Raw genomic sequence first — 16,949 nt, forward strand, 5'->3', positions numbered from 1 at the left:
ACCGTATGTGCGGGTAAGTATTTGGTGACAGTTAGGGCAGTGAGCTTGTGCTGGTAAAACACCGTAGCGTTTACAAAATTCAACAATGCTCTCAGGGGTGCGCTAGTCAGCCGATAATGTAAACAAATTAATGGGGACGGTAGCTCTGACCGTAGGATCAGAAACTGAGGGCTTGTTAGGTGCAGCTGCAGTGGGTGAGGAGGATGGTGCCGTGGGTGAAGGGATATTGGAAGAGGGAGCGGCCGGTGTAGGGGGAGTTAGGTGCCGGGTTTTGGCCTTGCATTTCCTGGGGCGGGGGGAGGCGAAGGACTTGGGGACTACGATGCAAGGAAACGAGCGGGACGTTTAATGGTGCGTTTAGGTCGGGAAGGTGTATTAATAGAAACAGCAGATATAGGGGGTGGTGTTGGTGAATTAGATGACGAACTAGCATACGTTAGTAAGTGAGACAAACGTTACTTACAGAGGAGGCCTGGCCGTCTGACGTATGTCCCTCAGTAATAACGTCGGGAGAAAAATGAAAAAAAATCAAGTGAGTCATCGTGTGAATCGTTTCTCAGTCTACGCTGACCTGGGGTGATGTCACCACAGGAGAGGAGGTCTAGTAAAGGATCAGGAAAAGATTGGTCGATAGACGGAGTTTTAGGTAGATTGGGTGGGAATTGATCATCGGACGACATGTTTTCAGCAGACAGGAAAGCAAATGAAAGAAAGAGCCTAAGTTACTCTTACTGCTCAATATATAACCTCCAGGCACGTGAAACATCTGCTATGACAATTAATGCACCCAAGCATACCATTTAAAAAACACGGAAAGAACACGATGAGCACGAAGTTACCGTGACATAATGTGGGCCACCGACAAAATTTTACTAGTTCAACAGACAACTGCACGAAAAATTTATAAGAGGGTAAGATTCTTTATGGATAACAACTTCTTTATTGCATATGATGCGACGTTTCGGTATGGATCCTTATACCGTTGTCAAGCAAGAGTGGAGTAATACATCACAGAACAGACTTATATACATGGACAGGGATAAAGTAATAACAACACGTAGGTATGAATCAAAGGCGGGGATTAACAACAACAACAATGGGTGGTGGTAATGATGAGGCAATAAGAGGAAGCCAATAGTGGCTGTAGCTGTGACAAGGTATACATGGCTGATAGGGTAATTAGTAATGGTGGCTGGTGAGTTCTAAGCTGTTATTTTTATGCGTTCATTGTATGCAGTTGGGATGAGATATCCCTGATCTCTGTTGATTGAGGGCTTGTGTCTCCTGATCTGAACTGCTTCTGCCAGTTTTCTTTGGGTGAAGTCCTTGTGGGTTTTGGATAATATCTCTACACTGTTCCAAATTATGCTGTGATTGGGACATTTGATGATGTGGTCAGATATAGCAGATTTCCGATCTGATTTGGTTGTAGATGATAAGTGTTCTTTGATTCTGATGTTTATGGGCCGGGAGGTTTCACCTACATATGCCTCGCCACAGTCGCAGTTGATTTTGTAGACGACACCTTTCGGTCCCTGTTGTTGTTTAGAGGTGTTCCTGCCATTCGCTTTGAGCATGGTTTTCAGCGTTGTAGAACTGGTAAAGTAGGTTTCAATGCCTGCTTGTTGCTTTAGGAGACGGCTGATGTGGTAGGAGGTTTTTCCAATAAAAGGTAAAGCGATGTGGATAGGTGCTGGTTCAGGTTTGTTGGTGGGCTCTTTTCTTGTCGGGTGGAGCGTGGATCTGATGATTTTATCAACTAACTTTGGTGGGTAGTGGTTGAACTTGGTGAAAACATGGTGTTCTATTTCTGCACTTGGAATGTTGGAGGAGAGGTTTTTGGCCCGTCTGGTGAGGGTAGAGATGATCCCAGTTTTGGTTTTCAGGGGATGATTGGAGTCGAAATGAATGTATTGGTCGGAGTGGGTTGGCTTTCTGTAGACACTGGTTTCTATCTTGTTGTCTGGGGACCTGGTTACAAGGACATCTAGGAAGGGAAGCTGGCCATTTGTTTCTGTTTCTAAGGTGAGCTGGACCCGGGGGTGCTGTTGGTTGAGGTGTTGCAGGAGGGTAGCTGGGTCTTGGTCTTGACGTAGGATGACAAAGGTGTCGTCAACCTTTCTGTACCAGCAAGTAGGTTTGATGGTCGAGGTGCTGAGGGCTTGCTTTTCAAAGGAGGTCATATAGCAACAAGCAGGCATCAACCACCAAAAGGACATGACCATGACACAACCTGTACCATAACATAAGCGAGTTGGTGGTCGAAGTGAAAATACTGCGCGATAAATGTCTTCACTTGCTAAATTTACTTGGTTTCTAAACGATCCCTCACCAGTATGTAGACACATGACAATATACGTCTTTATATTTGGTCTCATAATCCTAATTACTTTATAATCATACTTGTATGCATTTTGGAACTTGATAAAAAGAAGCGATCTGCGAATGTGTAACAGGAATGTAATATCTAGACATTTTCTAGTTTGCCAATATGAATCATAATTCGCACGCACGCACGCACCAGTGTATGTCGTCTGTATCATTACACTTCACGATTCTGTTCAACAATGATTCTGTTGAAAGCTTCATAAAAACAAAATGCAAATATTAAAATGAAAACGAATTAAAGTTAAAGGAGTAATGCTAGGCTCTTACCTTGTTCGAGGAATGCATCCATCAACATCCACAAAAACGAATGATATATAATTCATCTGCAGATTTCCCAGGCGATGTGTCTTTTAACAGTCTAATATACGAAAACGTGATGTATCGTTTCAGGTTTTTCACACTGCTGTATAGTCTCATTGGTCACCTAAGATAGCACACCTGGCAACTAATTGCATAATGTGCGTCATTCTTTTAAAAAAGTAATTTAGTTAGCCAACAATGTGCAATCATTCAATGTATTGGCGGTTAATCCTTTGAAAGAAGGGTGTTGTTTTTACATAGACACAGACACGACAGAGTGCATTCAGTATAGATTAGTAAATGTACATACATTAACACTACCTTTTGACAAATCCTCAGAAAAGTAATTAATCAATCAGAGTGTTATCAGTTAATCCTTTGATCGATCCAGACACAAGAAATGCCAAATGGGACCTTTGTCGGGTAATCTAAGCAACGTTACCACTAATTATACCTCTTATAAATTCATAAACTGAGCATCAAGTGAATGATGACAAAGAACGTGTAGGTTTATACCACCTAACATGGATTACAACCTAGCAACACCAAGTGATTTTGACAGAATCGTCTATGAAAACAAGGGTTGTAACTCGAAAACTAGACAAAGCAGGAGACAAAACTAAATGATAGTAGATTGTGAGAACATATACCTTTCATTTTTTACAAAAGCTGTCGCGATTTCATGTTAGAACAAACCTGGAAACGAAATAGTTTACCCCCTGAAATGTAGATGATTTCTGCATAGACCTTCATATCTATTACGTCACGGAGACGCGCCGCTATGATTGGTTGAAATTTCGTTTGCGGCTGAGAATTGTGCACTGTTGTCAAAAAGGTCGATCTAAGGTAATTAAAGATCGAAATGAGCAGTTCTAATGACAGGGTTTCATTTATAACGATCTCAATGAGTGATTTATACATTTGCACCCTCTAGAGTATATGTGATCTTTAAATACTATGGCGCAGGCACACTTCTGAGGCACGTCGTTGGAATATTGCCAGAGCGGCATAAAAGCGCACTTACTCGCTGTTGTTAAACCAGTCTACATGCGATTCCTGATGCTTATGCTTGACTCATTTCTTTCAGACGCAGGAACCCTGGCACATTCTGGATTTGGTGTTGTGTCCCTCTAAACCCTTCCAACCGGACTTTAGTACACTGGCTTTCCGAGGGACCGATGGGGTGAGTTTTTGTCTCATGGTGGCTCCATAGTACGTCCGCTCTCCGCGTAGCCCCTCGCCAACTGTACATGGAGTAGGTTCGGTGCTAGGGCCTGATTGTACAGTCAGGATGGTTGTTACAGCAACCCAGCTAGTTTAGGGTTGGCACGCTCTGTGGCCCAATGCTGACTGCACTTGACTGGTAGATTTAGGTGTTAGTGTAGATAGGGACCCCTTCGTGCATGCCCTGTACGATGCTATCTATAGATGGCATAACTTAGTGTTAACTCACCATTCCGTCCTTCAGTAGGTAGCTGGAGACAAAGCAAGTCCCGGATGGTCACTTTGACAGTCAGTGTACTTGCTGACTGCGCGGCCACCTGCTGGTAAAGTATTTCAATATTTCAATTTAATATTTAGGTTAAATATTGTTTTCACGTCCCGACATATTTGCTTTGCATTTAAATCTATGTGGATCGTCGAATAACCGAATGGTTAGAGCATTCGCTCATGATGCTCCAAAAACCCTAATTCGATTTCCCATATAGGAATGATATGTGAAGCATATATTTGTTGTTAATCACCGTGATATAGTTGGGATATTGCTAAAATTGCTGTAAAAAGTACACACACAGTCATAATCTTTGTGGGAAGCATAAATTATGTAAAGTGTTCTTTGCCCTTTTTAGTAGAACTGTCACGTACACAAGCAACTGTTTCTTCCAAACACTCTTTTGAAAAAAAACATAAAATGCAATGCATCCTTCTTTACCATGACGTCTACTGCAAAGTTACAACTTGAGTTACATGTTTGAGATTTTTTCACGTGTAGGCATAAAACTTGCACTTATACACACAGAAAGTACCTATGATGTAAAATATATTAAGTTTACTATTAGGAGCAGGGATGCCATCGTCCTGCGGGCGGAAATGGACCCTGAAGTCCCCCAGAGGCAGGACGACTGCCAAGAAGACATATCAAGAACAGAAGTGGATCAAGGATTCTTCTGGAGCAGGATGTGGATGTGGATGTGGATGTGGATGTGGATGTGGATGTGGATGTGGATGTGGATGTGGATGTGGATGTTTTACTGTTCGGACATTTTGTGACAATTTACTGTGCGTGTCTACTACTGTAAACCCTCCAGGAGAATAGGTAGCGTTGCATACGTTGAGGGAACACGTTTCCAGAGGGTTTTTTTCTCAAAAAAGTTGTTTTTCTCTGGTTTTACATGTTTGGCTTCAGTTACCTTTGACCTTCTTCAAATCACAAATTTGAACAAGGTCAGTTTAGACACATTCTGCGGCAACAATTTTGGTCTTTATGTTCGAGGATTTCGTACTGTTCAATGTTGGAAATGATGACATTAAAAAACGTAATCCGCACAGCTGATCCAATTGTACTTGTTTGTTTTGTTGTTTTGTTGTTGAAAATTGTGAAATCGGATGTGCCCGAGTTTATCGCCGTGTAGGAGTGCTTGTTTTTGCCATACGCTGCCATACACTGCTAAACACTGCCAACATAGAAACAGATCTAGAAACAAGTCCAACAGTAAAACAAAAATAGATCAGTACACGGGCGTATTATAATATCTACAAACCAGAACTTACAATACAAAAGCCTATCCCCATTACCAGATCACATCGCACAATGTATGTACCAAACAATCCAGTGATGTCTGTAGATAAGACAAGACATTAAATGAAAAGCTTCCACTAACAGTCAAGAATATCATTTCGAGCAAGTAAACTACCAAGTGCATGTTTGGAAACAGTATCAGCTGCCAATCATATTCCTTCACCACTTGACCATGGCTGGAGCATTTGTGATAGGAGCTTATCCTTTTTCTGGTGTTCTGATGTCGAGAGATTCTGCTCTCCGTAGATTGGTTGAACTGACATAGAGTAAATGCAAAAGGTCAGCATGCCAGCAGAGAGATCTATGTCAACTGATTTATTGTGAACAGAGACATGTCTTTTGTATAGCAGGTGATTGTTGCCCGCACCTGTAAACAAATTATAGGGAGGAGCTGTACCCCTGCTTCCCCGACCCTGTACAACCAGGGCTTAGAGGCAGTTATCGGCCTTGAAGCGTAGTTTTCTAACACTTTGGATGATGTTATTTCATCAACTATATTAGGCAAATGACGCTTTCATAAACCATAGCATTAAAATTTTGTTCTTTTTCGATACTGTATAAAACATGTGACATCAAATGAATTGTTTGTTTACGTACCATTATGAGCATAACTAGTAAAACTACAATGGCGGCAATCCGGGCAGCCATTTTGAATTCTGGGTAATATGAAACAATTCCATAGAACATGTTGTCACTCTAGAAGTAAACAGGAAACAAAAACAACTGATTCTAGTTGCAAGAATAATGTAAACTTTCAATAAATAAATCACCACCACACATTTCCATGTAAAGAATGTCTCAAAGAATAACTGTAAAACATTATATTACCACGACATGACCATACAAAATTACTTGTTTTGTGCCCAAGCCACCACTCTAGAAGAGACAAGTGTCACAAAACATCAAAAGTATCAACACTGGATGTAAATTGACACATTCGGTTTTAATTTTTATGTAAATTTAACTTTTAAATTTTATGTAAATTTAAGACACGACAATTCAAGATGGAAGCTATTTTGATTATTTTCAAAAACAAAAATATGTAAAAAAAAGTTATACATCCTTTACCAATACACAAAAGTCAAAATGAAAGTGATCAGAATGATAGTAATAAAACTATCCATGATTAACTTGGAGATGCTGTCGGGCAGTAAACCAAATGTCATGAAAATGCTCACAGACCCCCACCACGTAAAATGGCCCATGAAAAAAAACTGACTCCACAATTTTAGAGAATTACAGGCATTTTCATGAGCCCTAGACATCATACTAACTGAAAATAGTGTCAAGCCAAATCAGTACTGGGGAGGCTACGACATCAGATTTTTCAGCAGCCTTCCCCTGGACTAATATAAGACAGTCGAAGGTGTACAGTACTGTACTTACAAAAACCTGAACGATACGATGGTCTGGTGGGTGTTGAGTTATGGGGCTTCCATTTTGGGTCATCGAGATATTTTATGCGTAAATGCCGTCCACCATCGTGCCTTGAGCGTGTTTTGGAGTGGGTAAATACGTTCCAGATGTGGCGGTGAGAGAAGACTTGGGCTGGATTCCCCCGCTTGTCAGAATGTTATCAGGCAATACTGCCGCATTAACAAAATGCACTGTACACTAATGTAAATATGCTTGTGTACGCCCTTATGAGTACGCGGGTGGACGTGTCAAAAACAGGAACTGCCGTGTGAAAAACATAATGGATGTGACCTGAATATGGATGAGGGTGTGAGTGTGAAGAATGTATGTGATATTTGTATAGGAAAGTATGGGTCCGAGTGGTATAAACAAGATGGTGGGTGGGTGAGTTTCGTTTTACGCCGCACTCAGCAATATTCCAGCTATATGGCGGCGGTCTGTAAATAATTGAGTCTGGCCAAGACAATCCAGTGATTAACAACACGAGCATCGATCTGCGCTATTGGGAACCGATGACATGTGTCAACCAAATCAGCGAGCCTGACCACCCGATCCCGTTAGTCGCCTCTTACGACAAGCATAGTCGCCTTTTATGGTAAGCATGGGTTGTTGAAGGCCTGTTCTACCTCGGGACCTTCACGGGCTTGTATAAACAAGAATGCACTGTGGTTAGCAAGAAGTTGTAGACGTGTAGAATGTTTAAAAAGTATGTATGGTTCCGAAAGCTATCTAAATATCCAAATGCCACGCACCTATCGATCTGACCTTTCCAAGTTTTGGTGCAACGCCTCTAAATTTGGAAACATTCAGATATTCAAACATACTCTTCAAAAATATGTAGGGGAACTTCATCTTTTATTTACGATTAAAAATATTTAGGAAATTTATCGGAGTCAGTCAATGTTGATTTGATATTATTGAATGTTTTGAGAGTGCATCTCCATTTGCACATTTTTACAACTATAGTTATTTGGATTGTAGTCGCTTTTGAAAGATGATTGGTATATGGCATGTAATTGAATGTGTATGTTTTCATTTTAAAACAAATGACCAGACACAAACTCTAACAAATGTGTGATGCAAGATGAGTGTCAAAATTAATGTTCTAAGTGATTTCTCGACCTTCTTGAAAAAACGTCAAAATCAAGAATGGGACCCCATGCACGTGTATGGGTCTACTGCGTTGTGCACGTGCATATCATGAGTTGTGTTGAGGAGTGGTAATAGAGGGAAATGGTGGTGCGTTCATAAGATGTCTGTCCTTGAAACGTTTCCACTTCCTATCAAATTGAAAGTTCAGGTTCCCCTACTATTTTGAAGAGTATATGAACGTAAATGAAATGGTGTGCTTCCAGTGCAGTGATGAGGGTGAACGTCTTGTGTTGTTGGAATGTCGGCAGTACAATGATTTACTTGTAAGTTTATATGGCCATGTGTGTTTCAGCTATCACCAGTTCCTAAATTTATGTGATAGTGAAAAAATGGTTTTACTTTTTAAAGAAAATGTTTCTTTTAGAGCCAACGCCGCTTTTATATACTTCAAGAAAGAAAACATCTAATTTTATATTGGTACTTTTACGATAATTACATGCTCGTTTTATATTTGATAGTCTCTCATAACCCTGAAAGGAAGGCTCCTTTCATGTATATTATATAAATATGTCTGCACTTTTATATGAGATGAGATCTGTCTGTCCCTAATGTATTCTAAGCACATTCATATGTACAAGCATTAATGTATGTCCCGCCGTCAGATTGACCTTTTGTGACGTGAATGAATGAAACCGAATTTAACACAATGGTGAAAATAATGTTTACTTTGCAAAATGCATTTTCTTGTGTGATTTTGTGAGCATTTGTTATCATAGTTATATGTTTCAACATTTTTGACGTTTATAATAATTTTTCATTCACTAGTAGGTATAAAAGCACCTATGACATTTCCCTGAATTTCAGGTCCCTCTACCAAATTCAAAATTCAAAATGCACACAACTTAATTTTACAACCATAACGACCCCATCATGTTGCCATCTTTGGGTCCATTTATGCCTCTTTCGATCAAACACAAATTTCTTATTTAACCCGTTTGCGAATTACGCATCATGCACGTTATATCATCATCGCCGTCATCATCATCATCATCATCACCACCACCTCTGGATAGCTTTGTGACGGTACAACTAGCCCTTGACATGCTCACCTTTTCGGGAGCACTATAATTGTCACTGCTTGAGAGTCATGCATGCACTTATGCTTTTGAGTCAAGTTGTCAAAACACTTTTGCATGTTGGGAGTCAAACCTGCACTATGAATATACTAAAGGCACGGCTTGTGTGTTGGCAAACCTATTTACGATGCTATTACACGCGTACCTTTATAGTCTTCCCGACCATGTCAGTCACGAGGACTTCTGCAACAACACGTACCACGCACACTGCTTCATCAAGAATGACACGCTGATTTTCAAAAATGAAATTCGGTCCAGATATGTTTAAACAAGGTACAAGAACATTACTGTAAATATCATCAAAACATTAAAATTATAATATACCCAACAGCTCTTATAACCAGGGCAAATAGCATCGCGACTACCCGGTGTCCATTGTAATCCCCAATGCTCATAGCATCACGACTACCCGGTGTCCATTGTAATCCCCAATGCTCATAGCATCACTTCCAGCTTGGTGTCCATTGTTATCCCCAGTGCACGTAGTATCACTTCTAGATTGGTTTCTAACAGATATTACCAGGCAACAGTCACATGTCACATTATCACATATTGTGAGTAATAACTATTGTTTTATACCCAAGCCAATAAATTTGTATTCGCTCAGCTAAGGAAGTTGTATTATCTTTGTGGCTGAAGACAGTCAGGTCGACGTCACATTTCGTCAATCGCATCCAGCAGGGTAACATTTTTAATTGTCAATTTTAACTTTTTAATTTTTTTGCGTGACATTTTTCTCCTCACCACAGAGCATGTTTACTCGGATATTGTATTAAGTAGTGAAGTAATGTTCAGTTGCAGGTTTTTATATGCAAATTAGGATCGTTCTGTGTATAAATCAGTCTCTGTCTCTGTTTTTGGTGTTTGTTTCATTGCGTTTGCAGATTCGTACACCTTATTGTCAACATTTCATGTTTAAGTATTCTTCGTTTAATGTCATAACCAGCAACATTTCAGATGTACCTGTCAGATGTGACATGTGAAGCTGTCAAAACCGGCATCTGTCCGATCGGCAAGTTGCCAACACCTGCATAAATACATTTATCATCAGGTCTACAATCCGGCATGTTGTCTAAAAACGGATTATTTCATCAGTTATGACGAGTGCCGGTTTAGACAACTTCCAAAGTGAAAGTGCCGTTTCAGACAGCTTCCAGTGGAGTGGTTGAGGTATACCTCGTTAAAGAAGCATTACATCTTTTGTAGGGGATGCACGGTGGGACAGACTCGTGGTTAAATCTTTCACGAATCTATTTAATCTGCTGTGGTCGAGGTCGAACTGCTTCCAGGATGTACGTTTCTGTCACCAGTGGAACAGGATATTCTCAACGTTTCGCAAACATTACTATATGCTCATGGAAATAATGCATTCAACACTGCTCTTGGCAACTACGAAATAATCCGGTTTAGACAATGTGGTAGATTGTAGAACTGATGATAAATGTGAAAGTGACGGATGGCTCTCAGATTTCATGCTGTGGTTGATTTCATACAACCAGCCGGATTGGACAGATGCCGGTTTTGACAGCTTCTACTGTACATGTGTATGTCTTGAGGGTGTGGGAAGTGTTACGCCGCTTGTATCAACTGAGTAAACTGTAAGTCATCCTAGAATGAGACAGAATCTCTGAATATCTGTAACTTTGATATAAACAAATAATTTCGCTTAAATTGAAAAGGCCCCATTGTGCGATGGGAGATAAAAAGCTTGCTTTGTACAAAAGGATACATTTAAAAGGAACTATGTGCTTCAAGGACTGTGACCGTACTAGAGATCATATCCTTTGAGCAGTGATCTTCATTCACAAAACAGGTGCAACTAAATAATGTTAGGCGAATTCCAAGCTTAACATTTATGAGGCATGTTCAATGACAGTAATGCCTATGGCGTTTGCTCGGTATTCCCATCCAAACTTCCAAGTCATCTGATATGTGAAAGAGGGACGCTTAATATATGCATGGAGCAACCAGTCAGTTCAACCCGCAATGACGAAACGGTCTAGATATATCAGGTGACAAAAGTATGTGGCAGCATTTGTAAGGAATAACTACATGGAGACAGGTAGTGCATTTTTGTTTTTTGTCAATCGTGTGTAGCTATCATGATATATTTACAATGCTGTATATTAACCTTAAGAGGTGTGATTTTGTACATATTCCATGTGACTTTGAAAGCTATTCACTGTTTGAAAATGCAGACATTATTTGTATTAAAGATATTTACTGTTATAAAAATACCTACAGCTTTTGCCTGTAAAGCATTTATATACGGGTATAAGATACAGGCGTGAAAGATGTTACTGTTTTAAAATACTGATATCATTTACACTTAACGTTATTTATTGTCGCAGTATACAGGCACTATTGGCATTTAGAGATACTTATAGGTATAAAATACTGTATTTTCTACATTCAGTTTTACAACAATGCTGACATCATTTGTATGTAAAGAAATTTACTGTTATAAAATACATACATCATTTGACTTTGAACGGTAATCAACTTTAGAATACAGGCGTTATTTGCATTAAAAGATATTTACTGTTACTAGGATACTCGGACATGATTTGCACCTTTCAGATATGTGTACTCTTTCAAAACATGCCTTTCCTTTTGTTTCTTGTTTCGGTTGCATTAGAAAGTGCATGTCATTGTATGGAAGGAATGTAAAATGATTTTATTTGAATACAAAATATTAGGTCGTTTACGGTGTTATGTGTTGATTTTTATCACATTGTCATTGATAGTCAGTACACATTACCATTAAAAAGATTTCACATAGGCTTCGAATCCCCTACTACTGTTCTTGGCCAATAACCCGCACGTATGCGTCTTTAATGGATCCCAGCCGATGAAAACTTAGTCTCGTAGGAGGTCGCGTTTGGAAACATTTGAGATTGACCAGTCAGAACAGAGCTTACCAAATCGCCAAAGTGGACATTCGAAAATACTTTTTTGAACTTTTACATCGAAAACGTTTGTACGCGAATGATTCCGAATGCTATTTTAAGTACGATCACTTCCGGCTGTTGCACATGGAGCCCGCTACAATACTGTCAACAGCGAGTAAACAGTCGCCGAAAATTGCGTTTCTGTCAATATTCAAGGATGTCAGCATGCGGAAATTTTGGCTAGTGGTAACCATGTCATCAGAAAGCACTAGGCTTATATACTGCGGGTCAAATATCTGTGTTTCATGTGGATTTTCTTTTGCTGAGGGGGTCAGTGTCAGTGACTGGAGAATTTTGTAAGGCCCTCCAAACCTAAACTATTGCTGCTGCCTGATTGGTTGAATCCGTTCGGCCGTCTCGCGTTTGACTGGACGACCATAGGTCGGTCAAAGGTTACTTGAAGTGACGTCCTACTAGGGTTTGTTAGACTCAGTGTAGAACTGTGACGAATAATACTGAGGCTAAGTTTACTTACACTGTAAGGGGTCCACATTCAATACTGGGCACATCGATGCCGAAATGTCTGTGTTTTATTCCCAGCAGAATGCTTCCGAACGCCCCTTCTAATCCGACGTGAGAGAGACACTTGCATCTTCGACAACACGGCATCTAGAAAAGACATCCTGAAGACTTGACAAGAGTGGTCTCAACTCACTGATGTCCAAACCCTTCTCGTAAAATCTGAACACTGAATTGCTCCCTTCGCACCCGGAGACCTATCTGAATATCCAAAGACTTTTCAAAGCAACCTAACACTTTCATAGACGTCCCAAGATCTTGCCATTTCCCTACCTACACAACAATTGTTGAAAACAAAAACAACAACGAAACTTACGATAAGTATCGGAAGATTCCTCCTTGTATAGGTTCATTTGGTACGACAACAACCGAAAGTAAATTACAATGGCAAGTAGCCACAGCTTCCACATCGCCGACTACGTGGTCTTCGGTGCCACCATCCTCATCTCATTGGGGATAGGACTCTACTTTGCTCTGTCTGGTGGACGTCAGAGGACAACGTCCGAGTTTCTGGTCGGTGGTCGTGCCATGAAGTTTCTACCCGTCGCCGTGTCGCTGATGGTGTCGTTTGAGTCGTCCATCATGATGTTGGGCTATCCAGCTGAAGTATATGTGTATGGGGCGCAGCTTTTCATAAAACTTTTCGGATTTATGGCGGGATTTCTGATATGCAGAGTGTTGATGATACCATTGATTCATCCCCTGAAAATCACCAGCGCTTACGAGGTAGGTTCAATTTAGCGTTACTGTTTCTTCGGTGAGGAGTCAGGGCAAAATCAGGTTCTTGAGCCAGTTCTTCTACAAAAATGTTAAAAATAGCCCATTGCATATCACTGTGCATTTCTTTCTTTATCTCTTACCGATATTAGGCAAGATTTGGTCTTGTATTAACCGTCAGTCGGTTCAGATTTATACAGGGAAAGAACATACATTCGTCCTGAGTAGGGCATAAGTCCAGGGCATAATGGGTTATCCCAAATAATAATTGCGTGCCATCATGCCTGTCACCACTGGCAATATTGTTTTGTTTCTTGTTTCTTCGTCGTTGTATTTTAATCATGTTTTGACCCATGAAGATCCCTGGTAGAATAAGCCTTCAGCAACCCATTCTTGCCATAAAAGGCGACTATATGCTTCTGGTAAGAGGCGACTAACGAGATCGGGGGGGACAGACTCGCTCACCTGGTTGACACATGTCATCGGTCCCCAACTGTGCAGATCGATTCTCATGCTGTTGATCACTGGATTATCTGGTCCAGAGGTTTCCTTCAATTAATCATATATATCTAGCATGACGAATACGACATCGTCCCAATTCTGGACTGACAACCCAAGTCGTTGTAGCCAACAGTTCCAATTAAGGAAACTGGTCTATTATTCCTTTCGCCTGTATTTTAGCTGGATTATTTATATTAAATTTAGTGTTCTGTGAATAATTTGATTATGTTTTGCGATTAATGTTGTAGATGATGAATTATCCAAGAGTCCCTCCCTTTATGATTTCATATTCACGTGCGCTATGACTGGACATACGCGTTCTAATGACGTTTTCTTCTGAAAGTTTGTTAAATGGCCACACTGAAACCCTCCTGAAAGCGGATGGAAATGAACCGTACACACCACGTCATCTCACCCTCCTCACCTCACCTCTGCTTTAGTAATACATCTAGTAACGTGAAAATGTTTGATGCAAAAAAAACCCCATTTATTTATTTTTTGTACTAATTAACCCCGAAGCTCTGGTCAAAGATATCATATATTTACAGTACCTGGATGGGCGTTTCAAGTCACGCACGGTGCGTCAACTGGGAACCACCCTCGGCGCACTGTCGTATGTAAGTATGCCTGAATATGTATCGGAATAGATCAAGTGGAAAGGGACGTTGCTTTCTTTGTCAAGATAAAGATACGAATAATAACGATTATATGACGGCCAACCTAACAAGCAAAGGACCGAATAATAACTAAATGGATCAGGTCGGCAGGCCCTTGATTTTGCCGGTAGGAGGCCCTTGATTTTGCAGGTCGGAGGCCCTTGATTTTGCCAGTAGGAGGCCCTTGATTTTGCAAGTAGGCAGAACCTATTTGGTGTTGGGACAGCGGATTGGAAGCCAGTGAGTGTACAATAGGATGGTTGATAATCTACGATATACAAAGGCTAGGATAAGATACACAACGTAGGGATGAAGTTGTTACAGTGGAACAATAGGCGATAGGTGAAGCTTTAAGTCTGATCAATTCCCCAGGCATTGAGTAGGGAAACCCCCGGTCTCTGTTTATCTGTGGTACAAATCTTTTGATGCTGATAGACTCTGAAATCTTCCATCGTCGCCAATCATGGATGTTGGATGCTATGATGGTTGCTGCTTGCCAGTTAATGTAGTGTGATGGTCTGTTTATAACATGCTCTGGGTCCATCAAGCTTACACTGATATCCATATTCATATAAAGAAGGAAGGGGATGTAACCATGTAAGCCAGGTAAATTCCCTTTCGAATAAATCCAAAATTATCAAAATTGCTTGGAACTCGGGAAAAGACAATTTTTTTATTTGTACGCTAAAAACCTGTCTACAAAAATCATTGCCTCTCGGAGAAGAAATACTTCGTATTTCACTCATAAGCATCAGATCGGCTAAAAAAACATAACCATTTCGTAATCGCTAGATATTCCGCTTTCGTTCTACAACCTCTCAAATAAAATAGGTTATTCTTTCACCTGCAATACGCGATTTCGGCACGATTTGCGGCTGTATATTCCACAATTTCCCACTCGGAATTCGCCCATAATTCTACAACTATGTGCCCTTTACATACTGTTCCTTCTTTATACGTATATGGACATCAGTGTACGCTTGTTGGACCCAGGGCGTATTATTTTAGCATTACAAGCCCCTGTGGGTCACAATGTGTTCAGAAAGGGCTGCCCTTAGATGTGATTTCTCTACTGAAGTCATGTGCTCCTTCAGCCTGATGTCAGTGGGGCGAGATATCTCGCCTACATAGCTTTTGTCACAGTCACACATACGCTTGTAGATGCTTCTTGTTGATGTGCTTCTGTCATTGGCCTTCAGAATGGTCTTTAGCGTTTTGTCAGTGCTGAAGTGCACATCTACACCAGCAGTTTTCTCGAGCATTTAAACTGATCTGGTGTCTGCTGTGGCTTTGGTAAGGAATGTGTATTCTAATCGGGGATGGTTCATGTTTGGGTTGACGTTATTCGTGCTGTTGCAGGGTCGATGCTGTTGTTCTATCTACAGGACGTTTAGGATAGTCGTTGAGGTTGATGACTGTGGTTCTTAGGTGGTCTATTTCGGCTTGGAGATGGTCAGGGTCGCAGATAGCTTTAGCTCATCTTGACAGGTTGATACAATGGCGCGTTTGATCTGTGGTTGGTGGTTGGAGAGGTAATGAACATACTGATCAGTATGGGTTTGTTTTCTGTAGACAGAAAAGGTGATGTTTTGCGGGAGTTCTGCAGGGACACATCTAGGAACGCTGTTTCTGTTGCTTTTCTGTCTCCATCGTCAACTGGATGCGCAGGTGCTCCTTGTTGAGATGGTCGAGGAGGATGGCAGGCTCATGGTCAGGATCAAGTATGGTGAAGGTGTCATCCACCATTCTGTACTAGCTGAATGGTTGAAAAGTGGGTGTAGACAGGGCTGTATCGTCAAGCTGGTCATGAAGATTAGGGGGTCAGAAGTGAACCCTTGGGGAGTCCATGAATTTTCTGGTAGATGCTGTCTAGCCAGGTGAAGTAGGAGGTCTGAAAACAGTTAGAGACTTGTATCCAGGGTGCGTTTGGCACGGACTATGTGGAGGTCTTCATCAAGTGGAATGCTTGTAAACAGATCTACAACGTTGTACCTAATCAGTGTGCCAGTTATATGAGAGTCAGAGAGTTTCTTCACAAATGAAGCAGAGTCACTGATAAAGGATTTACATGTTTTTGTCTAATGGTGATAATAACTTGGAAAGACAGACGATTCATGTTGCAGATAGACAAACGCTTGATTTTGCAGGTGGACAGGCCCTTGATTATGCAGGTCCACGGGCCCTTGTTTTGCAGATAGACAGGCACTTGAATTTGCAGGTCGGCAGGTCCATAAATTTGCAGATAGGAAAGTTCTCGATTTTGAAGACAGAAAGGGTCGGGGCTATGGAGATAGATAGGCTTTTGAGTACTCAATTTTGCAGGCAGGGAGACTCTCGATTTTGCTCTGCTCGCAGCAACACGTTGTTTGTAAGTCCTGATAACCTATACAGTTACACATATCTCATAACGCTACGAATCCTTCGAAGAGAAGGATCCCGGAATCTTTTTAGGACGTCGGTAAACAACAAACAA

The 16,949-nt window shown here is 40.9% G+C and overlaps 1 protein-coding gene and 1 pseudogene across 1 annotated transcript; one reads left to right on the plus strand and one right to left on the minus strand.

Annotated features, from left to right (window-relative positions):
- Positions 1–1,202: 1,202 nt before the first annotated feature.
- Positions 1,203–2,183, minus strand: LOC137280964 (uncharacterized). The gene has a single exon (XM_067812140.1). It carries the CDS (start codon positions 2,181–2,183, stop codon positions 1,203–1,205), a length of 981 nt encoding a protein of 326 aa, XP_067668241.1.
- A 10,803-nt stretch (positions 2,184–12,986) lies between these two features.
- The window catches only part of LOC137280965 (uncharacterized), a 49,511-nt pseudogene continuing 45,548 nt past the window's right edge, over positions 12,987–16,949 (plus strand).

Source organism: Haliotis asinina, chromosome 4 (genome assembly GCF_037392515.1).
Source record: "Haliotis asinina isolate JCU_RB_2024 chromosome 4, JCU_Hal_asi_v2, whole genome shotgun sequence".
Taxonomy (NCBI): Eukaryota; Metazoa; Mollusca; class Gastropoda; order Lepetellida; family Haliotidae; genus Haliotis; species Haliotis asinina.

Bases quoted from the DNA above. Each gene is read 5' to 3' on its own strand.
- LOC137280964 (XM_067812140.1), bottom strand. From the start codon at position 2,183: ATGACCTCCTTTGAAAAGCAAGCCCTCAGCACCTCGACCATCAAACCT.